General features: G+C 41.4%; 2 protein-coding genes across 2 annotated transcripts; both read right to left on the reverse strand.

Annotated features, from left to right (window-relative positions):
• Positions 1 to 14,943: 14,943 nt before the first annotated feature.
• On the reverse strand, positions 14,944 to 16,890 carry LOC145625009 (uncharacterized). Its single transcript, XM_081678093.1, has 4 exons — positions 16,452 to 16,890; positions 15,300 to 16,401; positions 15,106 to 15,252; positions 14,944 to 14,992 (listed from the first exon to the last, which is right to left on the reverse strand). Exons 1-4 carry the CDS (start codon positions 16,888 to 16,890, stop codon positions 14,944 to 14,946), a joined length of 1,737 nt encoding a protein of 578 aa, XP_081534219.1.
• Positions 16,891 to 18,735: 1,845 nt separating this feature from the next.
• On the reverse strand, positions 18,736 to 20,983 carry LOC145613210 (3-ketoacyl CoA thiolase 1, peroxisomal-like). Its single transcript, XM_081668275.1, has 4 exons — positions 20,785 to 20,983; positions 20,589 to 20,697; positions 20,265 to 20,348; positions 18,736 to 19,115 (listed from the first exon to the last, which is right to left on the reverse strand). The coding sequence occupies exons 1-4, from the start codon at positions 20,872 to 20,874 to the stop codon at positions 19,102 to 19,104; spliced, it is 297 nt and encodes a 98-aa protein (XP_081524401.1). The 5' UTR covers positions 20,875 to 20,983; the 3' UTR covers positions 18,736 to 19,101.
• Positions 20,984 to 21,438: the final 455 nt, after the last annotated feature.

Genomic DNA, 21,438 nt, shown 5'->3' on the forward strand with positions numbered 1-21,438 from the left:
GATCAAGTTGGGATTGATGAAGATCTAAAGGAATTGCTCAACAACCTCCGCATGGAAATATTCGTGAGCCGTAGCTTCCATACTTATGTTCAACCTACTTTGGAGTTTTTGGCTACGGTGGATCTTGTTGTAGTTGAGGGAGGAAACTACCGAGTTCAATTTCAACTCTTCAACAACCATTTTGATCAATCTCTTGAAGAGTTCAATGCGGCTCTTGACTTCGTTTCGAATTCGGATATTTTGGATCCCGAGCTCTTTTTCAACAATAAGTATGATAAAAAATCATGGTGGGATGTCATTTCAGGGTGTGGTGACTTTGAGACCCGGTATGCTAAGATTAGTAAGGTGTTCTAACCATGTCTCCGAGTTCTCCATCGGCTTTTGGGGTATTCGGTATTCCCGAAGCAAGAGTTGGGCAAAATGAGTCAGTTGGAGCTTCGGATTCTTTGGGTGGCTACTTGTGAGGAATACCAAGGTCGCTTAAATTTGGGGTACACCTTTATGAAGTATTGCCAAGGTTTGCAAGATAGGAATCCGGCGAGATTCCATGTGGTAGTATGGTCATAAGACTCGTGACCAACTTTGAGCTTGATCACTATTTGTCGTCTTGTACTCTGGTGGGAGATGTTAATTCTCTCTACCTTGACATCAATCAATTAAAGCAAATTTAGTTTTTGGCAAAGAACAATGATGACAAGGTGTTTGATTGGCTTAGGGATAACAAGCATTGGTGCTATCTCTCTAACCCCTCCTTGACTTCTCTCCACCGTGAGAATGTGGCAAATATTTGGCAAGTCCCCTTGAGTCACCGCCCTCCCTAATATGATGATGATGAAGAGACGGGTGAAGAAAAAAAAGAAGAAGGGCCGCCACAACAACATCAACAACAATAAATTCCGCATCATCATCATCAACAACAAAAACAACAACAACAACAACATCATCATCATCAAGAACAACAACACCAATATGCTAGCTCCGACTTGGATGCCCTTATTGCTCAAATGAAGGGTATGCAAATCCGGTTGAAGGGTATGTACGATCAAGATTTTGAGGCCCTCTATACTCAAATGAGGGGAATTTCGGAGATGCAACAAGGTATGTTTCTCCAACAATATCAATTATATGATGCATGTGTTAACCGGGGAGACATCACTCCCCCGGTTAACTACCCTTACTTTCCACCCCAACATGGTCCTATACCATCTTTTGGGGGTACCTACGTACCCATATTGGCAAGGACCCTCGGGGTCCAACATCGAGACTCGCTCATTCCCCGACGAGCACGGTAACTATAATTACCGTGTTCCCGGTGGGAGCGACTATAGGGGTGATCCTAACTACCCCTATGTGCACCCTGAGCACCCACTACCGCTCGCTTTTCCCGAGGAATTTACTCCCCTTGCCCATTGGCAGCAAGATAATTTTAGGGGGCACTATGGTTGGCCACCCGGTTACACCAGGGGATGGGATCCTTATGGTCCCCCATCCGAGTTTTCCTATGATAGGGATGACTAAGATGGCTCCGGGCCGAGTGGTAGTGGTAGCTAGTTCCCTAATTTTTGTGCCGTTTGCCTCCATCCGTTATCTTATGTGTGCTTGCGTTGTATTGGCGGGATGTTGAGATGTATTTATGATTAGCTTGGGGGAACTTTACTTTTCTTAGGGCTTTGTCTCGGTGGCCAATTTGTTGTTGAGCTTACCTTGTTTTCTTTTGCCTCTTTGTATGATGTTCTCTATCTTGATCTCTTTTTGATGCTGCTTGTTTTTCATGCCTATTTCTCTCATTCTTGATCTTATTGTTGTGATGATTTTTCCTTGATGATGATGATGCATGTGTTGCTCCCTCCAATCCAACCCCCATAATATCCAAATCCCATGAATCCCAACCCTTGAATCCAACTTTTGTAGTTTAGTGCTTTGTTGATTAGTTAGGTGTTTAGTTGGTTATTTAGTTCTTATTTTCTTACCTTTGCTTTTTGATAGTTTAGTTTAGTTTTGCTTCGTAGTTTCTTTTTATTTTATTTAGTTTTGAAGTTACTAATCGTTTTTTTGTATATAGTTCCTTTTCCTACTTTTCTTCTCACATGGCTTTGATTATGATGCTATTGTCTTTGGAGCTCAACGAAGGAGGTTGATTCTATCGCCTTTTTTTTATTAGCATTTCTCAAAAGCCGGTGAGATCTTTCTTATTTTTCTCTTTCTCTTTTCCTTTCTTGGATGCATAGTTTATGACTAGTTTTAGGAGAAGTTGAATGGTTCGAGGATGGATGCTTGTAACACCTAGAGTGTTTGGGATCATTGGCGATGTTCTCAATTGATCACTTATTTGTTAATTGGGAATTACGTGTTATACTTGCATTTTCGTTCCTTTCTTTCTTTTCCTACTCTTCCTTTATCTATGTTTTTCTTTTTCTCTTTTCTTTTCTTTTATTTTGCTTTCTTCTTGACTTTGGAGTTTGTGGTATGTTTTGAGGCTTTATTTGTCACTTTTTTCTTTCTTTTGAATTGGACTATATACAACCGATTTTTGCTTTTGAATGAATATCTTCCTAAGTGGTAATGGTATGCACGGTTTGAGAATATGTTTGGTTGACTATAGGATAGGTGTATGCTAAGGTAGCATGTCTAAGAATTAGGGGGATCATGAAACCGGATTCTACTTGTTTGTGGCATGTTGGAAGTTGCTTCCTATAGTCGATTTGACACCTATAGTGAGTTTTTGCTACATCCATGTGAAGTTCATCATTTTTCAAGCCTTCAACATTTATTTGCATGAGCGACATGGATCCTTGACTATTGCGGACCTAATCTTGAATCTTGACTCATAATTCTCAAAAATGAGACCGAACCATCTAGGGAGGATAAAGGCATCTTTTCGGGGTGGTATTTTTCTTTTCTAAATTAATCTTCTTTCTTTTTAGTTCATCAGGGTTTACATTTGCCTTCTTGCTAACCATTTGAGCTTTTTCCCTTCTTTTCAAGCTACATCTTTAGAATTTTGAGCCTTTTGTTTCTTTTTGTCCCATTTTTGGTTTTTGTGAAGCAAATGGTCATGTTTTTGAAGTTTGTGGTATATAAGGTTGGATATTGGTTCTATTTGAAAGCAAGCTTGTCTTTTGTACATATTGTGAATAATGGCAAATGAATGATGGAAAAAGCCGTCCAAAGTTAAACAAGGCATGGATATAATAAATACAAAATTGAAAAGTCCGTCCAAAGTTAAAAGAGGCGAGGGACAATTGCTTTGAATATATGCATAAAAAGAAAAAAAAACGGTGAAAATGAGAAAATTCAAAAATATTTTTATGCGATTCTTTTCCCCTTTTCAAGCATTGAGGACAATGCTTCCTTTAAGCTTGGGGGAGAAGCGTTTAAGCTTTTTGTATATATGCTTGTGGTTATAGCTTTGAATAAGTTTGGGGGTGTTAGTTTTTTTTTGTTTGGCGATTTCTTGGTTATGAGGAGAAGGTTTGATCACCCTTTGCTTCACTAATTAGGAATACTGCCAAATTTTAAAACTTTAAGCCTACCCTCACCCTTTTTTCCCTTACGTTACAACCATTGGAAAAGACCTTTCAACCTAGAGGTTGAGTCACATATCGAGGGAGGGCATCATGAGTTAAAGCCTAAAGAGAGGGGATGCAAAGTCAAGACGTCAAGTAGCCCAAAAATATGTTCTTTTCTAGCTCCTTTGAGATATTATTAAGATGCTCGTTAGAGGGAAATTTGAGACTATAGGGAGAACGCGGTAAGATCAAATGGGATGAAGGTGGATTGTGATAACTAGGTCTCTTCGCTCAACATATTCTATGTTTTAATCAACCTCAGATTTCTTGGAACGTGCATACCCCTATTTTCTTAAGAAAGATGTTTATTCCTTTGAAGTGTAGTCATTTTGTAAAGTCCAATTCGTAAAGGTTTTAATTTTGCTTTTCTTTCTTTTTCTTTTACTTTTTGTGGTTTGCCTCATGAATGTTGCTGGAGAGTTATAGGTTAAGCTCTTAGGAAACCTTTATGAGACCTCACTCGTCCTCATAGGCGATGTTGGGGTTTAAAGGGATTGTTGTAGCTAAAAACAATAGTGATTCCTACGTTAGTGAGTCTTAGTGTATATTCCTGTTTAGGGTAAAAATACCCTAGACATGTGGAACAATGAGAGGAGGCCACGTGTCAAGTTTAGGATGGCCCAAGTGGCCTAACACCCTCTTGACACGTGTCCCCTTCAGATAAGCTTTTGAAATGGCGGTCTTCAAGGGCCCAAATCCCAAGAAGCGCCGTAATTCGGCGCATCCCACTAAAATCTAGGTCAAGTGACTTATATAGGGGCAATCTACCAACGACCCTATAAATAGGGAGATATTTCCCCAGTTTGGGGACACAATACAATCATTTATTACACCTACTTTCTCTCTCATCATAGAAACACATGAGCTTGGAATCCAAGCAGATCCCCACCTAAATTTCCGTACTCTTTATTCTGTTTCAAGTTACTAACTTGATCGTTGGAGGTGGACCTCCACCATCCGGAGTCTCCGTTGTTTTTGCAGGTACAGCTTAGCCGGAAAAATCTTTGTGACGTAACTATCCCGAGGGACAAAAACACCCAAAACATTTGGCCCCGTCTGTGGGGAGAGTACCTCAAGGATGGTTCAAGAGTCTGTACCGCCTCCTGAGCGTCCGGTAGACGAACCAGAAGTTTTTACTGACAACGAGGATGATGATCCTCAGGTCGAAACCTATATAGCCAGTGATGGCTCTCTGATAACCAAGCGCGTCCGGCCCAAAGACACTCTGGAGCGGGGTGCCAGCTAGGCGGGTACAAACCAACCCCTTGTGCAGCCGGAAGGGGAAACCCATATGGCCAGTGGATCAGCTCTTGTCACTCGAGACGAACTCATGAAATTCATGACAAGTTTCAAGGGTGAAATTAAAGATATGATCACGAAGAGCAGGGCTGGCCCAAGCAGGGGTCAGTCGGCAAGAAAGACTCCTATGGAGAAGGGGAAGTCAGTCAGAGATCGGCAACCAACTCCTCATCCAAAGGAGAAGGCATCCGGGACCATTGATTGGTCCAAGATTCTTCTACCACAGAGGAATACCAACAATCCCCGCCGGACTCAACAGCCGGTGGGAAACAAAAAATCAATTCTTGACACCCGGGAGGTTATCACCCACAAGAGAAATCAGCAGCTGTTTAAGTCAGCTTCTACATCGAGCTTTCCAGACAGCTTCAAGAACACATCTGCAGGGAATGTACCTTCCTTGCATGAGAGCTATACAGGCGGTAATATCGTCCATTCTGACTCCCAGATAATAGGAATGCACCGTATGTACCACCTCTAGTCTACGGTCCGTATTCTCCCCATTTTATGCAGTCGGCCCTCTTCAGATGTCAGGCGGCATACAACAATGTCCAGCCACTGGACTGGCAGCTTCGTCTGCTACGCCTGGGTGAACAACCTTCTGCGTTCACCTGGGAGATAACTGAGGCGGCACAACCAGCCAAGGTTAAAAATTTGTTGGTAGGTACCTATAACAGTACCTCCAACCCGGAAGATCACCTCATGGCTTACACCAACCTCATGTTTTTATAGGGGTTGGATGATGCCACTTGGTGTCGATGCTTTCCGGCTACATTGAAGGGCATTTCCCAACAATGGTTCGACAACTTGCCAGCCGGGTCCATCGATAGTTTTAGGAAGCTTGCCTTCCTGTTTTCTTCCTACTTCTTAATGAACATCCCTGCGAAGAACACAAATCTTGACTTGAGCACCATTAAGCAGGGAGAGAGAGAAGGTTTGCGCTCCTATGTCAGGCGGTTCAATTTGATCAAAATTCAGATTCAAGGACTGTCTGATGAGGTAGATTTTTACAGACTTTTTGAAGGGTCTTAGAGACGGGTCGACCTTTAAGTTAGAACTAGTCAGAAAAGGGGCTTTCACTTTACAGGCAGCCCTGAGGGAGGCGGAAAGCTATATTCAAGCAACCGACCTCTGCTCGCCTGGTAACCAGTTGGACTCCAAGAGGTCTGACAGGCAGAAAGACAGTCGGCCTGGTCAGCCAGCCAAGAAAAAAGAAGAGAGCAAAAAGAGAAAAGAAGTCTAGGCGGTTAGTGATTCTGACCAGCTGTCCCAGAAGAAAAAGAAAGAATTTAAACCGTACGTTCCTAGGTACGAGTTTAACAAGGACTGCAACTCCATCCTCATGGAGATCAAGGACCGGCTGTCTCTAGAGAATCCAAATCCAATGAAAAGTTCCATTCAATCAAGGAACAAAAATAAATTCTACCAATACCATGAGGAAGTTGGCCATGACACCAACAACTGCTTCAGCCTTCAACGGACGTTGGACTGTCTGGCTGACAAGGATATGTTAAAGTCCTACATTTCTAAGTCCAAAGGGACTAATAGGAAGAACCCAGGGCAGTCATCTAAGATACCCCAGCCTGCTAGTAGTTCGGACACTGATAAGGAGCCGGTCTACACCATAGCAGGCGGGTTCTCATGCGGTGGCCCTACCATCCGGGGCACCAATAGCCATCTTCGAAAGATGGACAATGATGATGATGATGATGATCAGGCGGTAGGAAGTTCCTCCTTCCCAGACGTTCTGATCACTGAGAAGGATAGGGGCACTGTCCGTCGTCTACATGACGACCCGGTCGTCATTAATTGTAAGGTTGCCAACCAGCTGGTTGGATGAATCCTTATCGACACCCATAGCTCGTCGGACATCATCAGTCTCTAGTGCTTGCAAAAGCTGAAATACAACCTCAACAACATGCATTCGGTTACCCACCCCTTGGTTGGCTTTGGGGGTGGGATGGTTTACCCAGTCGGTAGGATTGATTTGCCAATCCGACTGGGTGAAAAAGGAAAAGGTCGACACCTTGTTGTCAAGTTCTTGGTCGTTGAGGAACAGACCGCATATAAAATTATCTTAGGCCGGCCAACCCTCAACGAAGTCAAGGCTGTAATCATCCCTTCTCTCATGCTCATCAAGTATAAGAGGGATGATGGCTCTGTTGGTTCCTTGAATGGGGATCAAAAGACGGCCCGGGAGTGTTACCTCTCAGCCGTCAAGGATATGGTGGCCCCAGACGGCCAAGGCTAGGAACCAATAGACCTTAACAATGTCAAGGATGCCGCCCCAGCCCCGCCAGCAGCCGGGAAGAAAAGGAAGGCTCCTCTGCTGGTGGAGGTGAAGAAAGAGAAAAAATAGCAATCACTGGCCGGGGAACGGTCAGATGAGCTCCGTCCCCAATGGCTGGAGACCATATTAATATACCTGTGGACGACAGCAGTCCAGAGTGTACTGTAAAGGTTAGGACGGCTGCTTATGCTAAGCTGGGTGAAAACCTGCACCTATTACTGAAGGAATTCAAAGACATTTTTGCCTTTGAAGTGGAAGAGATGCCAGACGTCAGCCCGGATCAAGCTGTCTACAAACTCGCCGTGGATCCAAAAAAGAAGCCCTTCCGGCAAAAGCAAAGAAATCACGGCGAGGAAAGAAGTCAGGCGGTAGCTGCCGAAGTAAAAAAGCTGCTGGAAGCTGGGTTCATTCGGCCATGTAATTTCCCCGATTGGGTGGCGAATGTTGTGCATGTAAAGAAGTCGAATGGTACCTGGCGTATGTGTGTTGATTACATAGACCTCAACAAGGCATGTCCCAAGGATAGTTATCCGCTTCCTAAGATCGACAGTCTGGTCGATTTGACAGCCCGACATGCCTTGATGAGTTTCATGGATGCCTACTCCGGCTTCCATCAGATACCCCCGTGGAAAAAAGATCAAGAGAAGACGACCTTCGTCACTGATCAGGGGTTATTCTGTTACACTGTGATGCCTTTTGGCTTGAAAAATGCGCCGGCTACATTCAAACGGATGATTAATACGGTCTTCATTAATCAAATTGGGAGGAATGTGGAGGCGTACATTGATGATATGATAGTCAAATCCAAGCAGGAGGCGGATCACCTTGCTGATCTCCGAGAAGCCTTCACCACACTCAGGCGGCATAAGGTTATGTTAAATCCTAAGAAATGCGTCTTTGGTGTTGAGTATGGGAAGTTTCTCGGATTCCTGATTGATCAAAGGGGGATAGAGGCTAACCCCGAGAAGATACAGGGGTTAATTGACATGAAGTCACCCCGCACTATTAAGGAAGCACAGAGACTAACCGGTTGCCTGGCGGCACTGGGGAGGTTCCTCAGCCGGTCAGGTGACAAATGCCTTTACTTCTTCCAAGAAATAAGGTAGAACACCAGATTTGAATGGGGGGATGATGCTGAGGCGGTCTTTTAAAAGCTGAAGAACATTTGCACTCTTTTCCAAGGCTTGTTAGCCCTCTGCCCAAAGAGACGTTATACATGTACGTAGCCGTCTCAGATCATGCTCTTAGTGCTGTTCTCCTTGCTGAGAGAGACTTCATTTAGCTCCCGGTCTATTTCATTAGCCATGTGCTAAAAAATTTTGAACTCCGGTACCCCATGGTTGAAAAATTTGGCCTTGCTATATATATGGCCTTCAAGAAATTGAAGTCGTACTTTCTGGCTCATCCGGTGGTAATACACCGATCAGCCCCTCAAGCGGCCAATGTCTACCTTGGAGTCATCTGGTAGAATCGGACTTCATTGTTGAAATGACACGACCGGTACCACCGGATAATATTAATCAGGTTTGGAAAGTGTATGTATACGGGAGCTCGACGAAGAACGGATGCGGTGCAGGAATTATATATGAGTCCCCTGAGGGGGACAGATTTGAATATGCACTGCGGTGTAAGTTTCAAGACTCAAATAACGAGGCGGAATATGATGCCTTACTAGCCGGAATCTGCATGTGTAGGGCAGCAGGGGCAACAAAAATTGACGCCTACTCTGATTCACAGTTGGTCGTAAGCCAGTATGAGGGAAAGTATGAGGCAACTCATCCGGCTATGATCAAGTATCTTCAGGCAGTCAAAGAAGAGGCCGGGGCACTTGAGGAATTCTGTCTGAGTCAAGTGCCCAGGTCAGATAACAACCAGGCGGATGCATTGTCCAAATTGGCATCTTCCACCTGCTGTGATACGCCTCGGTCAGTCTTTTGGGAAGTTCTTGAAAAGAGAATTATATATGAAGAGCCCATTGGAATCCTAGACCAATGCTCTACCTGGATGGATAGAATCCGGGCATATTTAACAGACGGCACACTTCCTAATTAACCATAGAAGGCAGTCGTCAAAAAGAAGCGAGCAACAAACTTCGAGATGAGAAATGGAGAACTCTTCAAGGCGGGTTTCCTTAGACCTCTATTGAAGTGTGTTACCCTAGAAAAGGGGAAAGAAGTTATTGAAGAATTGCATGGTGGATACTGCACCTCTCATATAGGCGACAGGTCCCTAGCCGTCAGAGCCAGGCGACATTACTTTTAGCCTAATCTTAAAGCAGACGCTAAAGAAATGGTGAAGAAGTGTGACAAATGCCAGAGGTTTGCCAAGCTTATTCACCGCCCGGCTACTGATTTGACGGCAATGCACAGCCCAGTCCCGTTTGCTAAGTGGGGCATGGATATCTTTGGTCCTTATACGCCTGCTCTAGGTGGAAAGCGTTATATTTTGGTGGCTGTGGATTATTTTATAAAATCGGTAGAGGCTGAGCTGGTCAAGAACATCAATATAAAGGATGTAATCTCTTTCATTTGGAAGAACATCATCACCCGATTTGGGGTACCTATGTCTATGGTGTTTGATAATGGCCCTCAGTTTGAAATTCCTCACCTTAAGACTTGGTTGGGATATTAGGGTATCTCACGTTGATTTGCATCAGTCGGCCAACCCCAAGCAAATAGCCAAGTTGAAGCCTTCAACAAGCTTATCTCAGACGGCATAAAAAAGAAAATTGAAAGAGCCGGTGGCTTATGGGCAGAAGAGCTTATTCTTGTCCTATGGGCCATCCGGACAACAGCCAAAGGGGCAACCGGTGAAACACCATTTCTTATGGTATACGTTGCTAAAGCCGTCTTGCCCATTGAACATTACGAGACGACTCTCAGAGTCATGCTCTATGATGAAGAGGCAAATTGGGAGGCCATGCGGCTGGCATTGGACTCCCTCTCGGAACACAGGCCATGCGGCTGGCATTGGACTCCCTCCCTCCCGGAACACAGGCCTTGCGCCATGAGATATACCATCTGAGAGTGACGAGAGCCTACAACAAGAAAGTACACAAGCGTCCTTTGAAAGTTTGCGACTTTGTGTTACGAAAAAAGGAGGCAGCCGGTAGGGCCAATGAGGCTGGAAAGCTAACCCCTAATTGGGAAGGCCCCTACTGGATCTATGAAGAAGTCAGGGATGGCACCTACCGTCTGGAAACTCCAGACAGTAGGCGGCTACCTTGAACTTGGAATGTAGATAACTTAAAAAAGTACTACATCTAAAAAATGTAAATTTTTTGGTAAACAACGAGTCTATCAATGAGAAATCAGGCTTTGTTTGCAAAATTGTTTTGTTATCTTTATAATTACTTATCCGTCTAGGTTATACTGAGACAAAACTTTTTCTTAACTATCTAAGTTTGATACTTAGTGACAATTCAATGATATAATTACTTGTCCGCCTGGGTAATACCCAAACGGACTACTTGTTTAACCAACTAAGTTAGATACTTAGTGTAATGTTATAATTACTTGTCCACTTGGGTAATACACAGACTGACTACTTGTTTAACCAACTAAGTTTGATACTTAGTGTAATTTAATGATCACCTGTCCGCCTGGGTAATACCTAGACGGACTAATTGCTTAACCAACTAAATTCCATATTTAATGTAAATTCAATGTTATAATAACGTGTGGCCAATGGCCAGATTGAAAAAAACTAAGCACAAAAACGCTTAGTGTCTATACAACCGGTCTCAAACAAGACCAAAGGCCAATGGCCGGATGGTTGCTTACTTTTTAAAACCGCCTGCCCCAACATGGACGATGGCGTCCGACGACACCCCTCCGGGTGCAATCGTCGCAGAGAGAAGACTCTTCGTTAGTTCTACGTACCTATGCAGACGACAAAGATTGAACGACCAAATTAGTCAACTCATAGCCGTCTGACCAGAATAATCTACGAGAATGATTAAGTTTCTGAATACCGGATGCCCTGAGGCATCAGTCGGTTATCGGCTGAAGTTTTCACTTAAATTATTTATTCCAAATTTGCACTCTATCTCCCAATTGGGGCAAAAGAGTTTGTGTAATGGCTATAAAATAATCCCAGATGGAATATTACCGCCTGGGTAAGAGGCTAGAAGCACCCGTTCTAATGGCCGGCTGTCCACTTGGTTTGGGGCAATCACCATTGTGATTGATTGGCCTAAAAACACCTCATACTTCTCTAAGTATCAAGTGTTTTCAATCCAATAAATCAATTTGAAATAAAACCAACCACATAGCCATCTAGGGGCAAGAGTAGTCGAATTGCAAGTTGTCGCATGCTTTTTTAAGTTAGGCAAAATATTAAAGAACTTCAGTATATACGCAAAATTCAAATTGAAAAAATCCAAACAACAAAAATATATATAAATAACAGACTGAGTCGGAATACTTCATATTAAAAATGGCACAAAGGCAAGAATAATTGTTAACCGGAATAACATCCGGAGAAGAAGAAAAAGAAAATGATTGTTACCCAACTCCACAGTTTGTAAAGATACAACATTACTCGGCATACAAGCCGGAAAAGAAAGAAGTTGGTATACTCCCGCTGAATTTGGGGAAGCTGATTCAAGGCTGAGGGGGAAGCTGCTGCTCCTGCTGGTTCTAACCGGCTGGGAGGGCTTCTGATTGAGGCTGGTTGCCTTCATTTTGTTCTTCCCCCGCCGGCTCCTCATTATCTGAGACTTCATATCCTAGCTCTGCAGCCCAATCCTTGAAGCGAGGCGGAGCTGCCTCTCCCAGTACTTTGGCATCATACACCGCAGTGGCGTAACTATACCTAAGTTTGTAGACTTTAAAGTCCACATTCGGGTAGAGGAGCCCCCATGCTATCTTCAGGCGGGCTGCATTGTCTCTCTCATTCTCTTCCATCAGCCGCTTCTACTCCTAGGAAATCTCATCTGACTGCTTGTTTCGCAGATTGATGATCTCCACCCCCAGTCGGGAGACGTCTGCCCGGAGTTTTGTGTTCTCCTTGTCAGCATCTTCTAATGCCTTGAGTTCAGATTGAGCATCCTTTAGTTTTTGCTCAAGGTCATTAGCCCGGCTGGTGGCTTAATCATTTGCAGCCGTCAAGCTCCGGATCATCTCCTCCTGTTTCAACTCTACTGCTTTAATCTCTATATCACACATATAATTAGCACATTCAGCAGAGTTGAGGTTTTCAAGGGCCCTCCGTTTGGCGTCATTTACCTCTTCTTGCTTCCTCCTGAAGGGGCCTCGGAGCCCGTCTACCCTCAGCATTATCTGAGAAAAGAGCAGCCGAATTATGACATACTTAGTAAAAATGAAGAAAAGATCATAATTAAGTTGAGGATTGTTTACCTCAGCCAGTTGGCCCATTATCCGGTCAAAGTCCACTACCTACAGATCAGGTATGTAATTTTTCTCTGACTGGGTAAGGGTTCTCACCATCCGTTTGTCAAACCTAACAAGATCCGGCTCGTCGGATGTAAAATCTGCACCAAAAGAAGTGGAAGTACTTGGTGAGAAGGAAGCAGCATAGTTGGCATTCATCCGTTGTTGGCTGCTGACTAAACCCCCAGAGGGGTCTACCTTAGTCTTGACTCTCATGAAGTAAAGTGGCCAAGGTATTTCAATCTTGCCCTTACCTTGGGTGTCCGGATGGGGCGCAGGAATCTCTTCCCTAGTTGTTGCCGCACCGGCTGCAACATTAGGTGGCTGGCCACCCTTCGATGCCGTTGAGACATCCGGTGCATTTTTCTGCGAGCGTTCTGAGCTTTCGCTCAGAATTTTCATTGCAGAAGGTGATTTACCACCGGTCGTGGGACGATCGGTTTTGGCAGTAGAAGTTGACTGGGGGGGGGGTCCCTCCTGGCGGCCTTGGCAGCCGGGGCCTTTTCCAGATCCTCCCCTTGCCTTTTGAAAAGCTTGGAGAAGGAGCGTGGAACGCGTCTAACAGAGTCCTGCAAATTAAGAAGTTAAATATACTGTAGACACCTAAAAATGTCTCCCCAAAACCAAACCCGATGATGAACAACCTTTCACCGCCACTATTAGTCGGGTTCAGTATTTAATCCCGAGAGTGCTTAAAAAATCGTATTTAATTAAATTCAACTTTTGAATAGTCCATGGATCAGTCTTGATGTTTAGTCAAAGCATAGTTTTAATTTCAGCCCAAACCTTTTTTATTTTATTGTTTTATTATTTATTTTGGCCCAAACTTTTTATTTATTTTATTTACTTATTTTCATATTTTAGCCCAAATAATAATAAATCAGAAATGGCCTGAAATTATCAATCGACACTTAAAATGCTGAACAAAGTTAAGTTTAAAAATGAATTTAGAAGGAAAAACGGCCTAAAAACTCCCGCGTCACGGCAATAGTCCACCGTGTCACGGGAATCTCTCCCGTCTGACGGTGGGTTTTCCTGTGACACGGGGCATTAGCTGTGACACGGGGGTTTCCGTGTCTTTTCCGCGTAAACCCTTAACGCGTTTTCTGCCCCATTGACTAAATATTTCCCGCGTCACACAACAGTAAACCGTGTCACGGGAACGTTTCCCGTTTGACGGTGGGTATTCCCGTGTCACGGTACACTTTGCCGTGTCGCGGTATATTTTTTAGGGTTTTTATCATTTTAGGGTTCCGTGTGTTCCCTCAGCACATTTTTTCTATAAATACCCCCTCATTTCTAATGTACGGGGCATCAATTAATTCTCTATTTTTTCTCTCTTCTATGTTGTAGCCTAAACACTAGCCTACCCTTCTTCTTTCAAAATTCCTTCTTCAAGCACTCCAAGGAGTCCATACTTTACTCGTGGTTCTGTCCTTAAGCCAAGGCGTGAAAGTTGCAAGCAAACAGAATCAAAGTAAGAATTATGTTCCTTTTATTTCTATTATTTTTCTAACGATTTTATATTGTTGGAATTATTGTTAAATTGCTTCCAATATTAATGTTTATTCTATTTATATATGATCACCACATTGCATGTCAAAGGCAATATGTAATTGAAAATCACGCCTAATAAGATAATTTTGACAACCGGTTTAGGTTCCTTTTTAATCTTGTTGTTTAATCAAGTGATCACAATTTTATAGAATTATATGTTGCATTAATATTAAACCGATTTAGCTTAATAATAGTTTGGAACGAATTGAATATCTTTTTGTATGCCTTTGAGATTGCAGGAATGCTTTTCACTATAAGAATCGAGTAGAGGCCAATACGGGCAAATGTGACTCCATGACTCACTTCGTAACATCATCCCCGATCCTCCTTTCGTGGTTCCGAACCATATGGGGTTAGTAATCTCATGGATTATGAATGGGGTGTAACCTTCACGGGTCCCTTATTCATGGTTGCCTTTTATGATCCGTGAAAGGTTTACAAGTTCCTTAAAAACTTGTTTGTGGCTCCCTACTTTAGTTGTCCCTAATCTTATTATGTCAATTCCCACTTCCTATGAGTGCCAAGCAAATACACACATGTTTTAACGTAGGCGCACTTCGAACGACATCTACAATTTGGCGACTCCACTGGGGAGGATTCTTGGTTATTTATCGATTTAAGTGATCGATATTTTTTTTTTTTGGTAAATAAGATTTTATTACCAAAGAGAGAAAGTTACAACTTACAAGAGCTAAGTTATAACTACCACCAGACAACACAAGACCTGTAAAAACAGGCCAACCCCCCAAAACCAGTTCTAGATCCTATCCTAGCCACCTTCTAGGAAGGGTTCTAGGAAGGGCTAAGAACAAACTGGACTCAGATTTCCAGCCACCTTCTAGGAAGGGTTCTGGAAACCAGGACTAGACAACAACGCAAGCAACAAACTACAAGACAAACAACCCAAAAACCATCAAAAACCAACCAGAAGCAGACAGACCTGCAAACTGAACCAACAAAACTACAAAAGCCTAAACAAACAAAGGTTTTCTATTAGAACCAAGGCATCAACAAGCAGAACAGCAACCAAAACCCAGAATAGCAGAATCTAGAAAACACCAGAACAGCTGCCAGCCAGAGCCAACAAACAGCAACAAAGCAAGGAACCAGTAGAAGAGGAGAACCAGCTGCCACCCTAACCAAAACACTAGACCAACATCAGCAAAAAAACTAGAACCATAGCATCAAAAGTACAGGAATTTCCTGTCAGACTCAGAACACCTAACTGCAACCCTATACACAATTTCTTTGAAGACCACCTCAGCAGGCTGACAGCTACCAGTGAACATTAAACTGTTCCTCTGAAGCCAAATGCTATGAACAGTTTCAGCAAAGAACATCAAATAGAGCCTACACTTCCTGTTAGCTTTCCTGTAAAACCTTGCAGCCCATTGTTGTTCAAGTTCAAAACATTGCATTGTCTTCTGAATTTTCAGCAAATCAAGAGATTTATGCCAAATTTCTCTAGAATAAGAGCAATTAAAGAACAAATGAGCAACACTTTCATCACAGTTCTGGCAAAAGAAACACAAAGGATCACAGTTAATATGCCATTGAATAAGCCTATCCTTAGTCACCATTCTATTCTTCAAAGCCATCCAAGTTATAAAAATGCTCTTAGGAGAAGCTTGATTGTTGCAAACAAGTCTCTTCCAGCTCACTTTATCAGCTTGAGGTCTTATTTTAGAGTACACTCTAGAGATACTCATTTTTCCATTATGAGTAACTGCAGGCCAACCACCAATGCTGTCAATAACTTCCCTGCACCCTAAAATTTTCTTCAAAACCCAAGTGCACTTATTAGGAATAGCAGCAGACCACATATCCTTGTTGCTGAAATAGTATATATGGACCCATTTAACCCATAAATTATCAGATTTATGATCTAAATCCCATAAGATCTTGCAAACAGCAGCTTTGTTCCAATCACTCAGTAAAGTGATATTCCAACCACCACAAACTTTAGGGAGGGTCATATGATTCCAAGAAATAGGAGCTTTCTTAGAATAAACATTTTTTCCAGTCCAAAGAAACACCCTAAATCTGGATTCAATTTCCCTAAGCACCTTTTTGGGAAGAATGAAGATCTGAGCCCAATAAGCTTGGATGCCAAAAAGAACACTTTTAATGAGTTGTAACCTTCCTGCATAAGAGAGATGTCTAGCAGACCAGTTATCAATTCTAGCAGTAATTTTCTCAATCAAAGGTCTACACTGAGAAATGGTCAACTTCTTAGAAGAAAGAGGAACACCAAGATACTTGAAAGGAAGGGTACCCAACTCATCCCAAGAATAGCCTGTAAATTATCTTTTTCAGCTTCAAGTAAACCACCAAAATACACCTCACTTTTGCTAAGATTAGCAGACAAACCAGAGGCACTAGAAAACTTCTGAAAAGCATTCAAAAGAAGCTGAATAGAACCAGCATTAGCTCTAGCAAAGAGCAATAAGTCATCAGCAAACATCATATGAGTAATACCAAGCTTCTCACATCTAGGGTGAAAATTGAAATTAGGATCATGAGTCATCTCTTCCAAACACCTAGACAGATACTCCATACAAATAGCAAAAAGGAAAGGGGACATAGGATCACCTTGTCTCAACCCTTTTTGAGCTGGGAAAGGCTTAGAAGGAAAACCATTCACCATTATAGAATAAGAAACAGAAGAGACACAGGTCATAATCCAATTAACCACCTTTTGAGGAAAGCCAGTTTCCTCGAGCACAGTCTTAAGAAAGCTCCATTCAACAGAATCATAAGCTTTCCTCAAATCAATCTTGAGCATACATCTAGGAGTGATATATTTGTGAGTGTAACCCTTGATGAGCTCAGTAGCTAAAAGAATGAGTGGATGAGACTTGAAAGATTCTTGAAAAATATTCCTGTGATTAATTTTGCATTTTTGCATAAGCATAGACGTTTTAACGTCGCATTTAGGTCCGTCCTGTAGGAAAAATTGAATAACTTGATTGCGTACGAAGGAAAACAGGGCACCAGTCAAATTTTCTTACTACCGTCCCACGACAGAATATGCCGTGTCACGGTGGAGCACACCGTCTGAATGCTACATGGTTTGTTTGGTGCTAACCCTCATGTGTTTGCTCTTTTTGTTTAACCCATGACTGAGGGTTTTTATTTCCACATAGTAATTAGTACAGACCTTAAATCGATTAAAATCTGGAAAAACTCACAAAAAAGACCTGGAACTGAGCACCGTGGCACGGTAGGTCCTGCCGTGCCACGGTGAACAGTGTCGTGACACGGCGCTTTATACCGGCTGACGGTAGACTGCATCGAGTCACAACAGTCAGCACCGTGACACGGTGCCCAGGAGAAGTGTCCCGTCAGTCTATTTTTGGCTTTTTGCGTACGTATGTGGTTTATGTGTCTAGTTTGGTGTCATGTCTAGCTGTACGATCATAACACGCGTCCATAACCTCACTTAATCTCTCACATGTCGTGTTCACACATTTTTTTTTGTTAGTCGTGCACCATTTCATGACCGTATTTTAGGGTAGTCTTTTGTCGTTTTTTTTTCGGAGTAAGTCGGATGGTATCCTCCCATATATATATATTTTTTTTAAAAAAAAAATAAATAAATAGAATTTCAAAATTCAAAATTTTTATTATTTTTTCTGGATGAGTTAAGGTTAAGTTTGATCATTAAAGGTGTGTTTGTTTCGGTGTCACATCACTTGGTCAAGAAGCAGGGGTACATTGTTACGGTTCGAGTCAATACCTCAACAACCTCTTATACCAAAGAGGCGTACAAGGAAACCACCACAATCATCTCCGCAAGATCCATCTCCAGTCTACTTTCAACCAATGGCTACTAAAGAAGATATCGAGAACATCAACAACACAATTGAAATGTTGTCTAACATGATGCAAACACTCACCACTAGAGTCAACACGGTAGAGCAAGACAATGAGAACAATGTCACTGCCGCTGCAATGGACAATATTAAGGAACAGATGAGTAAGATTTCTGAAGAATTCACTTATGTGGAGCAACCTGTCGCCTCTTCGTCCAGAAGGGACAGGCTTCCTGAGAAGTTTTCCACTGCTGACATTCCCAAATTCAAGCCTACTAATCATGCGCTTTACCATTTGAAGGCCTTTCTGCGACCATGGCTCTTAAGGGAGTAGATGTGACACTCTTCCCTACGGTGTTCCCTCTTTCCTTAGAGCATGCCTATCAACAATGGTTCTACTCTTTGGAATCCAAACATGTTGCGACCTGGGAGGATGTTGCTGAAAGCTTCATGAATAGTTACAAGTGTAACATTCAGGCCCAGGCTCACCAGTGGAAAAAAGGCCATCCGTAACGGGCAGCGTCCGTTACGTATGCGGCCGTTACGGATGGCCATTGCTATTCGTAACGGGCACAGTCCGTTACGAATAATAGGTTATTCGTAACGGACGACATTTCATGTGCCCGTTACAAATAATCCGTTATTTATAACGGACATTTCAAATGCCCGTTACAAATAAACGGGAATTTCAACTGCCCGTTACAAATAACGGGGTTATTTGTAACGGGCATGATATCTGCCCGTTACAAATAGTGTGTAACCCAATTTTAAAAAAAATCCAGCACATGTTGCTGTGCTAGATTAGCTAGCTTGCATAAAAATTATAGCACAATTATTTTATTAATTAATTGAGATAAAAATAGTACTTCATATTTATACAATGAGCAAAAAAAAAACATTTATTATTGCCTAAATAATTAAAACTAAAAACCTTCTGCTACATTGATTCTTTTTAGTCCAAAGCTATTTAACTTTTCAATGATCTTATTAGTCCAAACCTTCTGCTTCATTGATTCTTCTTAGGCCAAAGATATTGCTGCATCAGTTCAATCTCTTGCTGAAGGCCCCGTACTTGATCTGCAACATCGAATAATATATTGGCCTCTTGAATCAATATAGAGCCAATCCACTTGACAGCTGATACAACAATGGATTCTGCCATGGTTGTGAGCTTTTGGTGTTTACCTTAGTTTTCCTGTTGATTTCACATAAATGAATCAATATTAAAGATAGTCAATTCTAACTTACATCAAACACACACACATTACAGGGAAAAAGAGAATTATGAGGTGCCTGACAGATCCTACTATAGCAATGAACCTTTTATTTGGGTGAACTTCATAGATCTTTTCACAATTGAGGAAAGCTTATTCTTCAAATAACATTCAAATAACCAGAAAGATACATCAATGAAAGTAAATAATACTTATGTAACCAGAAAGACACAAGGCAATATATCTTACACATTGGTAATTCAGGGGTTGTCCTATTTTATGGGTTTTAAGGTTTATCGTCCATGAATTTATTTGCTTCCGCTAGCACTCATAACCGTTACATACTCAATGTAACAATGACAATAATTTATTCATATATATGGTCACGGTTTTTCAGTATACTAGCTAATGCAGTAATTCTTATGACACAATGCAACAGACAACAGATATCACTTTATTCAAAACTTCCAATAGACAGCAGACAACAGATAGCACTTTATCTTCCACGGGTTTTTTTATCACTAGGCCTAATCCTTGCAGTACTGGTAGACATGAACAAATTATTTCACACTAAAACTAAAACTAAAAACTAAAAACTCAAAATAAAGTAAAACCTTAAATCATGAAACTCTTAAACCTTAAATTCAAATCAGTAATCAGGTAATGCATTATAATCAATTAATGAATCAAGATCACAAAATTCGGATTCCAAGAAATTCTTAAACTTCAAATCATGTTCATCAACTAAACACATCAAATACTTAAAACTCTGTTATAAATCTTTAATCATATATCATTTTATCCAATTTTTCAATTCAACAATCCAATAACTTCGATATACAAGGATTCATATAAAAATGAAGCAATCAATCCACAAAACATGAAAAAAAAAACATAAAAATCGTAAAACAATCTAAAATCCAAATAATCAAACATCAAAACATGAAAAAATTCATCAATTAATCTACTTCATCAGATCTGAACCAAAAACCAATCAAATTACAGAACAAAATCAATTGCAAAAAAAGTCAAACCAAAATCAATTTGAGGTTATTTTAGTGGCTTCAACTTTACAAAATTAAATTAGCTTTTAGGTTGCACACATGAGGTGTTAAGAGAGAGAGAGAGACCTATGCACATGGAAATGACTCCAAGAAGACAATCTCTTCCTCGGCGTTTCATCTCATTAAGTAAAGTAGCTACACACCGGGCACCTAAAAAAAGAGCAAAGTAGGAATTGAGTACAACATTACACTAATAAACAAGGCTTTGTTATTGTCTACCTTATTTTAACAGATTAAAACTAATTTCACGCACTCAAATCAGATTTAGATTTCTGCTGAAAACCTAGTTTTACAATGTATAACTGCTTTTTACTTATATAAATCCCTCCTCCCTAAACAGAGCCTAACTCACTCAATAAGCATTTTCTCTAGTAAAGCCAAAATGCATACCTGTAGCTCCCAAGGGATGTCCAAGGGCTATTGCTCCCCCATTAACATTAACTTTCGTTGGATTGAGGTTCAGCTTTTTACAACAGTAAACATACTGAGATGCAAAGGCCTGCATTGAAAATGGATGTTACAAATTTGAGAAATTGTGTTGAAGTCACCAACTTAAAATATGAGGCAGCTTGTTCAGAGGGCTAACCTCATTTATCTCAAATAGATTGATATCGTTAAGCTTTAGCCTGACATATTTCACAGCAGCAGGAATGGCAAAAGCTGGGCCAAACCCCATAATAGAAGGATCCACACCAACAGCAGCAAAGCTCCTAAAACACAGGATTAATAGTAGCAATTCAACCTTACAAATAAACTACAGTATTTCTCAAACAACAAACTCACAAAATCAAACAAGTGCAAAATTTAAGATTAAAATACACAATTGAAATCGAAATTCATTTCCAACACTATTACTTCCTCTAAATCCACATGCAAACAAAAAACATCAAACACAAACAACAAAATTCAATTATGAAATTCATAAAAATGGAAATTCAAACGCAAACAAGATCTAAAAACATAGCAGAAAATGCAGAATCAATAGAAAAGAGAAAACACATACAAAGATCCACGATTGTAGAGATCAATAGAAACGGAGATACGTTTGACGCCATTGCTGAGCTTTGTAAGGGTAGCCTTCTTGTGAGCTACAATAAAAGCTGATTCCGAATCCCCCATTGCTGAGATTGAACATGAAACAAGAATCATAGCGAAAATTACAAACCCTAATTGATTAATTGAAGCCGCCATTGTTGAATTCTCTAAAGTTGCAGATTGAGAATTGAAAGGGGAAAATTTT

Source organism: Chenopodium album, chromosome 3, assembly GCF_948465745.1.
Source record: "Chenopodium album chromosome 3, dcCheAlbu1.1, whole genome shotgun sequence".
NCBI lineage: Eukaryota > Viridiplantae > Streptophyta > Magnoliopsida > Caryophyllales > Amaranthaceae > Chenopodium > Chenopodium album.

Excerpts from the sequence above, each read along its gene's own strand:
- LOC145625009 (XM_081678093.1), bottom strand. The coding sequence starts at position 16,890 with ATGCTCAAGATTGATTTGAGGAAAGCTTATGATTCTGTTGAATGGAGC. Across the intron at positions 15,253-15,299 it reads GAGTCTGACAGGAAATTCCT|TGTTTTGGTTAGGGTGGCAG; the intron begins GTACTTTTGATG and ends ATGTTGGTCTAG. Across the intron at positions 14,993-15,105 it reads TTCTGCTTGTTGATGCCTTG|TTTGTTGCTTGCGTTGTTGT; the intron begins GTTCTAATAGAA and ends TTTGTCTTGTAG.
- LOC145613210 (XM_081668275.1), bottom strand. The coding sequence starts at position 20,874 with ATGGGGTTTGGCCCAGCTTTTGCCATTCCTGCTGCTGTGAAATATGTC. Across the intron at positions 20,698-20,784 it reads ATCTATTTGAGATAAATGAG|GCCTTTGCATCTCAGTATGT; the intron begins GTTAGCCCTCTG and ends TTTTCAATGCAG. Across the intron at positions 20,349-20,588 it reads ACATCCCTTGGGAGCTACAG|GTGCCCGGTGTGTAGCTACT; the intron begins GTATGCATTTTG and ends CTCTTTTTTTAG.